Genomic DNA, 14,054 nt, shown 5'->3' with positions numbered 1-14,054 from the left:
CCAGTCTGTCTGTTTAGCTGGTGTGCAAGTACATCAGGCTGCTGCAGTATACAGCGCTGAGGTGGAGGTCAGCATATCTTGAATCAAGGCGTACAATGTCCATAGTAGGACATCATTAGGCGTCAGCCAAATAGCTATCATTCCTCCTCCCTCAACATCCATCCTCCATCAGAGTAATCTTGCCTCCTCCGTTGTACATCACGTTAACCTCTGTCATTCCTCAGCCAAATCTATATCCTCCTTTGGACATAAACAAAATCCTCCTACATTACACCCTCAGCTTAACCTCCCTCAGACAAACCTCGGTCACGCCTCAGACAAACCTCGATCATGCCTCAGACAAACCTCGGTCACGCCTCAGACGTCAGCCGAACATCCGTTAATGTTCTCCTCGATTCGTAGAAAACTGAGAGCGCATGTGCAGCACTCTGCTGACAGCGTAGGGCTAATGTAGGCAGCTTTAGGAGCATATTGCTAGCATAGCCTTGCGCATAAGAGCACATGCGCAGCTTTCCTCCGATATGCAGTGAGCGTAGGGAGACTAGAGTATGTTAGTGCATGCGCAGTTCAGAGTAGTATGTAGAAAACTGTGCGTGCATGTGTACGTAGTTAGAGTAGGTAGCAGGCAGGGAGAGAGGGGAAACAATCATAGGGTTAGTGTAGTTTTACATTAGTGTAGCGCAGCTAGTTTAGATTGCAATGTAGTTAGCGTAGCTTAGGATTTACAGTGAAAGAAGGTAGGTTATAGGTTTAAAGTAAAGAGACTACATCTCCCAGCATGCCCAGGCATGCAGGAAGTTGTAGTTTTGCCTGTTTTACAGTGAAGGGATCACAGCTCCCAGCATGCCCAGACAGCTAAAGGCTGTCCAGGCAGGATGGGGGTTGTAGTTTTACACAGTTATAGAGTAGTTAGCGTAGTGTAGTGTTAGCGCAGTTTTAGCGTAGTTAGCATAGCGAAGTGTTAGCACAGTTTTAGCCTAGATAGCGTAGTGTTAGCGCAGTTTTAGCCTAGTTAGCATAGCGTTAGCGCAGTTTTAGCATAGCGTAGTGTTAGCGCAGTTTTCGCATAGCGTAGGGTTAGCTCAGTTTTAGCAAATTTAGCATTGTGTAGTGTTAGCGCAGTTTTAGCCTAGTTAGCTTAGCGTAGTGTTAGCATAGTTTTACACAGGTTTTACGTAGTTAGTGTAGCGTAAGCATAGTTTTACACAGGTGTAATGTAGTTAGCATAGTGTTAGCGCAGTTTTAGCCTAGTTAGCATAGCATAGTGTTAGCGTAGTTTTACAGAGGAGGTAGTGTAGTTATTGTAGCGTAGTGTTAGCGCAGTTTTAGCGTAGTTAGCATTGCTTAGTGTTAGCGCAGTTTTACACAGGTGTAGCGTAGTTAGCATAGCTAGCATAGTGTAGTGTTATCGTAGTTTTACACAGATGTAGCGTAGTGTTAGTGTAGTTAGCATAGCATAGTGTTAGCGTAGTTTTACACAGGTGTAGCATAGTTGGCATAGTGTTAGCACAGTTTTACACAGGTGTAGCGTAGTTATCGCAGTGTTAGGACAGTTTTACACAGGTGTAGGATAGCTAACTTAGTTACAGGCAGATAAAGCGGACGAGTATAGACGTCCAGGTTGGCGGGCGTTCCCGCACCTGGACGTCTATACTCGTCCATTCTTCTTGTGGGTGCTGCCCAGTGCACCCACGAGATCGCGGCAGGGACTCGGCTGTATCACTGTAAACTTCGGTCCCGGCAGTTTTAACCCTTACAGCCGCGGTCGGAAGTGACCGAGGGCTGTAAGTGTTATGACAGAGGGAAGGAGCTCCCGCTGTCACTCCTGCAGCACCCCGCATCGCCGGGAGTGAAGTTCACTTCACTCCCGGCAATTTAACCCTTACAGCCGCTGTCAGAACTGACCGCACGCTGTAAGGAGTTCTGACAGAGGGAGGGGGCTCCCTCTGTCTCCTCTGCAGCACCCCGCAGCGCGATCGCGTAGTTAGCATTGCTAACGTCCTAATATGCTGCCTGCTAGTGAAAACTGGCAGGCAGCATATAACTGCAATGCTTTGGAATACTAAGTATTCCAAAGCATTAAAAAGTGTAAAAATAAATAAATAAAATAAAAGTGTAAAAATAAATAAAAATGTAATAAAAGTGTAAAAAAAATAAATAAACAAATATATATATATATTAAAAATACATTTATTAAATGAATCTAATTAAAAAAAATGCATAATGTGTAGGATCGCATTGGCGGACATCCCCAGCATGTAATATGCTGCGGATGTCCGCCACGTGATCCTACACATTATGCAGCAGTCACGGTAATGAGCTCCCTGCTGCGGCTGGGTAGCTTTGTGTGTCCACTCATAGCGGCGGATTTCCCGCCAGCAGTCATGAGCGGACACACTGAGCTACCCAGCCGCAGCAGTGATGGATATATTTGCCATGAGCGGGTGCTTATTCCCACAACATGGCGGATATATCCATCAGGAGCCTTAACTGTCACAGACAGACGTGTTATACTGCCAGCCGACCAAGGACCAATCAGAGTGGTCCCTGGTGCAGCCAATAACTAGTAGGGGTGCAGTATATAAATGGGGTCACTTGTGGGGGTGGGGGTACTGTTCTGCCCTGAAAGCCAAATGGCGCTCCTCTCTTTCTGAGTCCTACCACGCGGCCAAGGAACCATATATGGCCAAAGCGGGGGTATTTCCGAACATGGGACAAGCAGCTAAATAAAATATAGGGTGCATTTCTTTCAATATCAGAAGTGATGTACAAAAAATATGCCCCCCAAATGATGCATTTGTGAAAAATTGCAAATTTCTAATTTTTAACACTGACTTTGTAATAATTCCTGCCAAAAAACTATGGTGTTAAAATACTCACTGTACCCCCTAGCGAATACCTTGAGGGGTCTAGTTTTTAAAATGGGGTCATTTGGGGGGGTGTTCCTATGTTCTACTACCTTTTAATTTCTGCAAACCTTGCATAGCACACAAGTGCACTTTTCAAATTTTCAAAATGTTCAAAATTTCAAGTTAAATTGTTAGGCTTCTAACGAATTTAAAATGTTAATTAAAAACAAAAAAATGATGTCAAAATAAAGTAGACATCTGAAAGTATAAGTTTCATAAACTATTTGGTCAGTATGTATAAATATATGCAACCTATTAGTGTTAAAATAGCAAAAAAACATAATTTTTTGTAAAAATTTCATGATTTTTTGCATTGTAAAAAAAAACTACAAATGATATCGGCTTACTTTTACTATGTACATGAAGGACAACTTGTGACAAAAAAACAATGTCAGAATTATCGTGATTGGCAAAACGTTACCAGAGTTATTCTCTAATAAAGACAGACCTCCCCGATTTGAAAAAACAGGCCTTGTCTTTCAGGGGCGTACAGGTTTATTTGTATTGGTCCTTAAGGGGTTAAAGAGTGTAGCATAGGGTGTAGCTTAGCTTAGTTATACAGTGAATGGGCTACAACTCCCAGCATGCCCAGACAGCAAAATTCTGTTCAGGCAGGATGTGAGTTGTAGTTTTGCAAAAGTAGCAGTGGCCATTGCTCTCTGCCACCTTAACGTAGCAGATGCGAGTACGCCCTGAGCTGCACTAACTAGTTCATTAGGGGTATACAGCCATCTATACAGTGGTCCCTCAACATACAATGGTAATTCGTTCCAAAAAAACGATCGTTAGTTGAAACCATCGTATGTTGAGGGAACCGTGCAATGAAAAGAATAGGAAGTTATACTCACCTGTCCCTGGATTGATGTCCTAATATGGACACCGTAAAGGCGGTCAAGCACACTCCAGAGTTGTGAGCGGTACTGTGTACCATTTATATTTTCTAAGGACCGCATATTATTTTACGTTGACTTTCACTGTGGCACGCTGCAAATCGCATTTACAGGAAGTGGATGAATAGAAGTAGTGCTAGCATTCTTTTATAGGGGCAGTACATTTGAGATTTATACACCTTGTTAATTGCAAAACTGAATGCTAGGTGCACAATTGCTAAAAGATATAGAATATCAGTTTGCTATTTTTAGAAATTTTGTCTGCAGGAACAGAACTAAGCATTTGCTCTTCAGCATTTATTTCTGCTATTGAGACATTACTGTTACGCCGAGCGCTCCGGGTCCCCGCTCCTCCCCGGAGCGCTCGCTTCACTCTCCCCGCTGCAGCGCTCCGGTCACATCCTCTGACCCGGGGCGCTGCGATTCCGCTGCCAGCCGGGATGCGATTCGCGATGCGGGTAGCGCCCGCTCGCGATGCGCACCCCGGCTCCCGTACCTGACTCGCTCTCCGTCTGTCCTGTCCCGGCGCGCGCGGCCCCGCTCCCTAGGGCGCGCGCGCGCCGGGTCTCTGCGATTTAAAGGGCCACTGCGCCGCTGATTGGCGCAGTGGTTCCAATTAGTGTGTTCACCTGTGCACTTCCCTATATCACCTCACTTCCCCTGCACTCCCTTGCCGGATCTTGTTGCCATTGTGCCAGTGAAAGCGTTCCTTGTGTGTTCCTAGCCTGTGTTCCAGACCTTCTGCCGTTGCCCCTGACTACGATCCTTGCTGCCTGCCCCGACCTTCTGCTACGTCCGACCTTGCTTCTGCCTACTCCCTTGTACCGCGCCTATCTTCAGCAGCCAGAGAGGTGAGCCGTTGCTAGTGGATACGACCTGGTCACTACCGCCGCAGCAAGACCATCCCGCTTTGCGGCGGGCTCTGGTGAAAACCAGTAGTGGCTTAGAACCGGTCCACTAGCACGGTCCACGCCAATCCCTCTCTGGCACAGAGGATCCACTACCTGCCAGCCGGCATCGTGACAATTACTATCTGGTACATCATAGCATTTGGATATATTGATTATTTTTTTTATATGAACATGAATTGAATATATAATGGTGATATTATTATGCTAATACAAATAAGTCAGCAGTTATATAATATGCTATATTATAGGGCATACTGGACAGCTCACATTTAAGGAGAGTATATTTTTTATTATTCACTTTTTTTTAAATGTATGGATATTTTATACTGTAGTAGTTTGTATATAGGAGTAGTTAGTGCATCACTCACAAAGGCCCTTTGTTGTGTGACACCACTACACCACGTATTATATAGACTGGAATAGGTACAATTTATCTCTCTGCATTTTTCATCTTTGATAAGTCCATTTAAATCTTTGAACCACAATCTTGGTTGTCTTAATTGTAAGTCTATATAATAACATTTGTACAAATATTTTGTGTTTCAGAGATGTGGGTTGTGCCGGAGTCTGAGATTTTCACTATGGGATTGTGGTCGGTCAGCATTGGTGCTCTTGGTGCAGCAGTGGTTGGGATTTTTCTAGCCAACACAGACTACTTCCTCCCTACACCAGAGAAAGCTACCTTGGAATATTTAGAAGAAACTGAACTGAAGTCTATATCAGATGGTAACAATGGCTTATGGTACAAATACTCTATTTTTCAGCACAAAGCTGGTGACAGTCTTTTTAAATATGACCTGGTTGCTCTTCTAAGCTCTTTTATTATAGAAAATATTTATGTGCCCTTTAAATATCATTTCCATGGCATTTAAACTCTGCACTGTGCTATTTCTCCTGAAACTTTATGCAACTATTCCCATTGTCATATCTCTATCTCTATGCACTGTCTATTCAGTGTCAGAGTTTACAGTGATTGTAGTGTTGGAACTTGACATGTGCTTCAGTGGCATAACATGAAGATTCTGAGCCCTGAGGAATCTAGAATAGACAGGCAGAACTCATACAGCAAAAACGTCCAAGCAAAGAAATGAAGAGAGGTAACTATGACCCCAATAGATTATAGGGGTCTGCTCACCTGAAACAGTTGTGTAAAAGACACAAGCACATGCAAGATGTGGTGCTGCCTCCTGGTATCTGCTTCAGGAGCACCTTTTGCCGAACAGCCTTTAGAGGATAGGAGTAGTAGAAAAACAGGGCTACTGGTGCCATACACCATCCGAAATCAGGATAGAGACAACGGTTACCATTGAATAACTCTATTTGCTGAACACAATGCGTTTCGGGACCTCCTCTTCAGATGTACTGGTGTGATACCTCACAAGGCACAAAGGCCACAATATATATACACTGCAAACTGGCGGTATACATTACAGACTCCGCCCACTGGCCATGGAGGAGCATTGCATAACATCCCACATTACAATCCACAAAATACAAGTGTCATCATAAAATAATGATAAAAGCATCATTGGTATAGTCACAGTAATTGGACATAACAATAAAAATAAGATGTGGACAGAATAGAGAGAAATATGAAGGGGAATATGTATATGAATGGATGGGTGAATAGATAATGATACACTGTTATGTTTCATTGCTGTGACCCCAGATATGTGTGCTCCAAATAACTACCCCCCTTTTTTTAGGATCGTTATTTATTCAGTCATCCATTTATATATGTATATATTCTCCTGTATACTTCTCCTTAGTATCGTTATCTATTTATCCATCCATATACATATTCACCTTCACATTTCTCTCTTTTTTGTGGTAATCTGTCCACGATCCATGCTGTAGCTGCTCCTACTTACCTGCATATTACGATGTCTGAACTATCAGTCATCATTTGTTTTTTTTGTAGCTAGTGCATGCGCAGACCTTACCACTCCCATCATCGTTAGTATCTCCACAATCTGACGCATGCACGGAGACACTGCACACCCATACAGACGCTAAGGGCCCACTCTCCTTCAGAGTTTACACATATTGGGGGAAATTTATCAAAGGATTTAGACTGGTTTTCCCATCTAAATTTGTCACACAGAAAGTCGCAGTCTATGTGTGATTTTTTTGCGACTTTTGCGTTAGAGGATTTTTAGAACATGATGCATTCTAGTCTATTTTAGACAGAAAAATGCATTGGTGCTGAATTTATCAAAAGCGACTTTTCAGCAACAAGTCGCGTCGGCTGAAAGTACACCAAAATGTCAGACCATGCAGGAGCAGGTTTAAATACAGTCTAAAGCATAGATCCTGAAGTCCGTGCACAGAATTTATCAAGAGCCGTGTGATTTTTGATAAATTAGGCGCACAATAGACCGGCCTAACACTCTGTAGGTTGGTCTATATTAATGTGGGACATGGACAGCTTTGATAAATCTCCCCCCATTGTTTTTATTGTTATGTCGAACTACTGTGACTATACCAATTATGCTGTTATCATTATTTTGTTATGAATGACGCCAGTTTTCAATATATATATTGTGGGGTATTGCGCCAGTAGATCTGAAGAAGGGGTTCCAAGGCCCCTAAACGCTTTGTGTTCAGCTAATAAAGTGATTCAACGATAACCGTTATCTCTATCTTGATTTCAGATGGTGAATTGCGCCAGTAGCCCTGTTTTTCTACTACTATCCTCTACTGATACAAAATCTGTAACAGTGCCCCTAGATATCAAATATCTTCAGAAGTGTTAAGGATTAGAAAAACGTGGCCATTTTTTTTCCACAGACAGTATCACCCTTTCCACAGGTTATTTGGTATTTCAGCTTTGTCTTATTCACTTTATTCACAACCCCTGGAGGAATGGGGCACCGTTTTGGAAAGAAAGCAGCCATATGTTTCTCATCCTAGATATGACTCTTTATAAAACAAAGGTGACTAAGCTAAATAGACTGTTGTATTGCCTTTCTTCAACAGAATCAAGGACGCTCAAAGCAAAAGACCTCTGGGAAAGGAATGGAGCAGTGATAATGGCTGTGCGTAGGCCTGGATGTTTTCTATGCAGAGAGGTAATTCAGCATTATGAAGACAAAATACATTGTCGGTCATGTAACTCTAATAAACAGTCTCGTTTACAAGATGTTATCCTTGAAGGTTGCTTAGATAGCAGCATAATCCATTTCCAGTGTGTTTTATGAATAATCTTACACAAGCCTCTTCATATGTTGGAAAAAAAAATGAATTTTGCAAATCATTATATTTTTGTCTCGTCTTTGCAGCATTGACTGTGCAGTAAATGTACATCTTATCTGTATTCCTCAGATTAGTACGATAACATTGATACCCAATTTGTATAGTTTCCGTAATGTTTAATAATTATTTTCTGTCTACAAGGGGGCTCATTTTAGGGGCTCATTTTATTGCCACATAATCTTTAGTCTTTATTGGTGCCATTGTGACATCAATTGGACTCTTTGATTGCTTTATATTACATGTTTTGTGGAATGTAATGTGACCAAAAACACTTTTTTTGGGGCGGAGCTCATGGAGCAGATGGTGATGTATAATATACAGGGCTCCTATAAGCAACAATTACTTAGCAAAAGATACAGGACTTCTGCCTGACCTTTTGAGGTTTCTTCATGGTAATGGTGAATGGGTGACTGTTTGATCTGCAGATGTCATGTTGCATGCTTTTTTTAATAGTTTTTATTGATAACATTTTCAATTGTGCAATAAAAACATAATATTATAATAGTTCAGACATTTACACTCACGGAGGTACCAAATATGTTTTTTTTGTTTTTGTTTTGTTATTTGAGATAATTTTGTTATTTTTTATTTGAGATAATTTGTTATTACTTTAAATGCTGAGTACTGTGAAAAAGCTCATGCTTGTGGCCACAGCTATTCTGGTCGGCAGGCACTTATGCTAAGGTTAAAATAAATTTTGCAACACAAGGGCAAAGGTCACGTGTAGCAAAGGGCGTGGCTAGAAACCACAGGGCCCCGATGCAAAAAATTTCCATATCCTACCACCTCACCCCCCCCCCCCCCCCTTCATGGCCGCCATAGACTCCCCTCAGACGGCTGTCGCGTACCTCTGCAGAATTTGCTGCCAAGAAATTGTTCACTTGGTCAGTAGATTCTCAGCCGATATATGAAGACAACAATTGTAACAACCCTATGACACACTGTACCCCTGAATATAACCCTGCCACAAACTGTACTGGATTTGATAATTCTCCCCCATTATCTATGAGTTATATCCATGTTGTGGCCTCTGTGCTTACTTGTGGTTTTCTACTAATGTCTCATATACATGTTATTAAATTTGTTGCTCTTAATAAAATGAACTTTTAGCGGTACATGGGCTTTTTTTGTGTAGATATGTTTTTTGTTTTGTTTTTCTGCATCAGTATTATGTAGAGAATAGGACCTAATATTTCTGTATATTTGCCACATAATTTATGGTCCAGTTAAACTTTTTTGTGTGCACATCTGCTTTCTCTTCTCTTACAGTGGCAGTCCCTAGCAGATCAGCCCTGTATTGTGGCAGCAGTCAGTGACGTAATTATCATGGTGGTCAGTGACAAGTTCCCTGGGCATTTGGCTGTCTGGGCATGCTGGGAGTTGTAGTTTTGCAATATGTGGATGGCCACAGTTTGGAGACCACTGTCCTTCCAGATGTTGCAAAGCTACAACTCTCAGCATGCCCAGACTGTCCAGGCATGCTGGAAGTTGTAGTTCTGTAACATCTGGCCCTTCAGATGTTGCAGAACTACAACGTCCAGCATGCCTGGACAGTCTCGGCTTGGTTGGAGACCACTATACAGTGGTGTCCAAACTGTAGCGCTCCAAATGTCAATTCAAAGCATGCCAAGACTGTCCAAGCATGATGGAAGTTGTAGTTCGGCAACATCTGGCCCTTCAGATGTTGCCAAACTACAACTCGCAGCATGTCTGAGCAGTCTGGGCATGCTTGGAGTTGAAGTCTTGCAACATCTGGAGTGCGACAGTTTGGAGACCACTACACAGTGGTCTCCAAATTATTTTCCTCCAGTTGTTGCATAACTACAACTCCCAACATGCCCTTCGGCTGTCTGGGCATGCTGGAACTTGCAACAACTGGAGGCAGACTGGTTGGGAAACATTGTCTGTTACCTAACTCAGTGTTTCCCAATACGTTTGCTTCCTGCTGTTGCAAAACTATAACTCCCAGCATGCGCTGACATACCATGCATGCTGGGAGTTGTAGTTTTGTAACAGCTGGAGGCACATGGGTTGAGAAACACTGAGTTAGGAATTAGACAGTGGTGCAGAAACACTGTGGTAGTCTGTTTTTCATGGCATATTGTATTTTATATTAGCAGTTAATTATTATTATTATTATTTATTTCTTTTGATACATTTGGTTTTTGTGAAAAATTTGCATTTTTCTAGATTTGAAATTCTCTACTTGTAAGAGAAATAGTCATGCCAAATTGTTATTAATTCACATCTACAATATGTCTTGTTCATGTATGCATCATTTGTTATACATTCTTTAACTTTTTTAGGGAATTAGAAGGCTTATAATATTTCATAAGCATTTTTTGACATTTTCAAGGTAATTTCAGAATCACATTTTTTTAGTGACCACTTCAGTTCTGAAGTGGATTTGAGGCACCTGTATGCTAGAAACCCCAAATAAATAACCCTTATTAAAAACTGCACTCCTCAAAGTAGTTTATTAACCTTTTAGGTGGTTTACAAGAAAAATAAGCGAAGGGACATTTTTTTATTTCATTTTTGTTTTTGCACTTTTTTTTTTATTTAAAAATAGTTTTTCTGTAACATGGAAGATATTAACAAAAAAAATATAATTGATATGTATTAGCACAATTCTACAGATTTGTTAAATATCTCATATGTCCTTCTAGTATGAACCTGGCTAACAAAAAGGCCTAAGGCATGATGAAGCACCTAGTGGATATTGCCAACTCCTTTTTCTTAAAGGATAACTCTCATTAAAGCAAATTTTTGCTATTGCACTCCTTATGGTAAATAAAAAATATTTCTAATATCATTTGTTGAAAAAAAAAAAAGTTTTCTATGTTTTATTTGTGCTTAAAAAAGCTCAAGAGCACATTTTCCCCCATCTTATGTTTGGACCGAAGTCCAAACACAGAAAGTGCAGCCTTGAGTGCTGTGGGGGGGGGGGGGTCCAGCCTCATCCAATCATAGCTCCTCTCACACTTAACTGCCATATGCTCTCACCCCCCCCCCCCCCTCAGGACTCCAGGCTGCACTTCCTGTGTTTGGGTTTCAGTCCAAAGTCTGTTTATGAGATGGGGGAAAATGTGCTCTTGAGCTTTTTTAAGCACAAATAAAACATAGAAAACTTCATTTTTTAAACAAAGTATATTAGAAATATTTTTATTTACCATAAGGAGTGCAATAGCAAAAATAGTTTTAATGAGAGTGTCCATTTAAGATATTTTGCAGTGCCAACCGTGGTACCAGTACAGTGGAAAAAACCCACAAGTGACCTCATTTTGGAAAGTAAACCCTTTATATAATTCATTTAGGGGGTAGCAAGCATTTTGACCCGACATGTGTTTTGAGGAACGTTTTCAACATTAGGGCTGTGAAAAAAAAAATGTCATTTTAATGCACAAATTGCACTTTTAGCACAAATTGTCTAACTTTCACAATAGACACATGGATAGTAGCACCCCAATCTTTGTTATTCAACTTCTTCTGAATGTGGCAGTACCCCATGTATAGTCCTAAACCACTTTTTGAGCACAAAAGCAAAGGAGCATCTTTTGGCATTTTGGATGCAGATTTTACAGAATCAGTTTTTTCACACCAGGTGCATTTGTAGTGTCCACCGTGTTACCAATACAGTAGAAAAACCCCACAGGTGACCCCATTTTGGAAACTACACCCATCAGAGAGTTCATTTATGGAGGTAGAGAGCATTTGGACCACACAGGTGTTTGAGAAGGAAAATTGTCATTTTTAGGCACAAATTGCACTTTTAGCACAAATTGACTCACAATGACCATAGGGATAAAAGCACCCCAAACTTTGTTAGGCAATTTCTCATGAACACGCCAGTACCCCATATGTGGCTTTTTATCTTCTGACTGGGCAGACGGCAGGGTTTAAGAGAGACATAGCACCAAGCCAAAGTTCATGTCTACTTTGGTCACATTTATTGCATTGTGCTTTTATTACAGAGGCTCAGAGGTGTTAAAATTGGTGAAACTCCAGAGAAAGGAATTCATATAAGGGTGTAGTGAACATTTTGATCCATCAGAGGTTTTCCAAAAGCTATTGCTTTTTGGGATTGTGCAATGGGATAATTGTGAGTGCCTCACAGATATGCCATTTACCGTATTTTTCGCCCTATAGGACGCACCGGCGTATAAGACGCACCCAATTTATAGGTGCAAAATCTATAAAAAAATAAAGATTTTGAACCCAATAGTGGTCTTCAACCTGCGGACCTCCAGATGTTGCAAAACTACAACTCCCAGCATGTTGGCTGTTCGGGCATGCTGGGAGTTGTAAATGTAAATATGTAAATATACATAAATTATATTGCTGCTGAGGAAAAGACTGAGTATAGTCTTGAAACGCGTCCAGCCCCCCCAATACGACTATTGAGACCACTTACATAAGCCTTTGTGAGTCCCGCATCGATAGGTGTCTCACCCGGTCAGTTGCCAGCCACGTACGCGTGCCTTGTAGCCACGAGGACACGACCGCTACTCTGAGCAGAAGCGCTGGAGCTACAAAACTTGGAGCCCACCGCCAGTCACAGCACCTTCACCATAGGAGACGGCAGAGTCCCCCAACAGTGTCCTCTCCCGCAGTGAGAGAGATAACGGAGTTTGTTCCAGCAAAGCGCACAGGAGAAAGTGCAGGAGAGATCGCAGCATCTCCAACTATCCCTAAAAACCGCAGGAGAGACCGCAGGAGGGATCGCAGCATCCCCAAAGAGCAACAGCATCCTGACAAGTACCGGTCACGGGGCGGTGAGCATAACTGTATAATTCTACTAACTGTTACAATTGCCGGCAATTATTACAACTCTGCTATCAAGTGATATATAAGCACTACATTTACATGCTTTAATGAACTGGATACAGACCTATTTAACTATTCATCAAAAGACTCATTAGACTGTGGTTATATTGCTATACATAAATAGCCCCATGGGTTGCTATTAGTTACTAACATCTAAGGAGGTCCAAACTCTAAAGAGGACCTTTTGTTGGATATCCATAATTTTTGATTGGTCTCAATAATACTATCATGTTTTAAATAACATTTTATATTCAAACAATTTGATTACTATAATTAATAAATATCATCATTTAACATATTCAGCCAGTTGTGTCCATACATCATTTACCCTGAGCCCCAATTCTTTCTTGTAAATTAGATTTGTAAATTACTTCTATTAAAAAATCTTAATCCTTCCAATAGTTATTAGCTTCTGAAGTTTTCTGTCTAACTGCTCAATGAGGATTTCACGTCCTGGGAGCTGTGCATGATGGGAGAATATCCCCATAGGAACTGCACAGGTCCCGGGATGTGAGTCATCAGAGAGCAGTTAGACAGAAAACAACAACTCAACTTCAGAAGCTAATAACTATTGGAAGGATTAAGATTTTTTAATAGAAGTAATTTACAAATCTGTTCAACTTTCCGGAGCCAGTTGATATATAAAAAAAAAAGTTTTGGCCTGGAATACCCCTTTAATAACAATTTCTTTAAACTCAAGAAATGTCTGTGTCCTTGCTGCATTACGTGATAAGCATTGTAAAATGCCATTTGTACAATGTGCACTAACAACTTTTTGTACCAGGCCTTCGTTTTTCTCATGGCACTGTACAGCTTGAGGACTTGATCGGTTAAATCCACCCCTCCCATGTATTTGTTATAATCCTGAATACAATCTGGTTTGTAGACCATGGTACTCGTGCCTTGTACAGGGACAGTGGTGAAGCCGCTGCCATGGATTTCTGTCAATATAAGAACATCTCTCTTGCCCTTATTTTTGACAGCAAGATGTTATTGCTGCATAGTGGTTGTGCAACATGTGTTCTGGGGAGGCCCCACAAGCCACAGTAGCTCTAGCAGCAAGGCACTGAAAGAGAGGCAGTCTTAAAGAGGTATTCCGGCCAAAAACATCTTATGCCCAACCAAAGGGATAAGATGTCTGATCGTGGGGGGCCTGCCACTGGGACCCCCCCGCGCGCGATCTCCCTGCAGTAGCCCGCATTCTATGCGTAGCTGCGTCTGAAGTTTCGGAAATCTCCGGGCTTCCGAGACGGGGACATGAC

At 41.5% G+C, this 14,054-nt stretch overlaps 1 protein-coding gene and 1 long non-coding RNA gene across 4 annotated transcripts in view; one reads left to right on the top strand and one right to left on the bottom strand.

The window, feature by feature from the left end:
- The window catches only part of LOC130282592 (uncharacterized), a 140,835-nt gene that overhangs the window by 29,443 nt on the left and 97,338 nt on the right, over window positions 1-14,054 (bottom strand). The window lies entirely within an intron of this gene.
- Window positions 1-14,054, top strand: part of PRXL2A (peroxiredoxin like 2A) — a 125,830-nt gene that overhangs the window by 49,481 nt on the left and 62,295 nt on the right. For both annotated transcript variants that reach the window (XM_056530962.1, XM_056530961.1), the window contains 2 exons: window positions 5,257-5,436; window positions 7,690-7,781. In XM_056530962.1, the coding sequence (XP_056386937.1) occupies window positions 5,259-5,436; window positions 7,690-7,781 (270 nt within the window). In that variant the 5' untranslated portion in view covers window positions 5,257-5,258. The remainder of the gene's footprint in view (window positions 1-5,256; window positions 5,437-7,689; window positions 7,782-14,054) is intronic.

The sequence above is a fragment of the Hyla sarda genome, chromosome 7 (assembly GCF_029499605.1).
Source record: "Hyla sarda isolate aHylSar1 chromosome 7, aHylSar1.hap1, whole genome shotgun sequence".
Classification (NCBI taxonomy): Eukaryota; Metazoa; Chordata; class Amphibia; order Anura; family Hylidae; genus Hyla; species Hyla sarda.
This window is presented reverse-complemented; position numbering and strand designations above follow the sequence as displayed.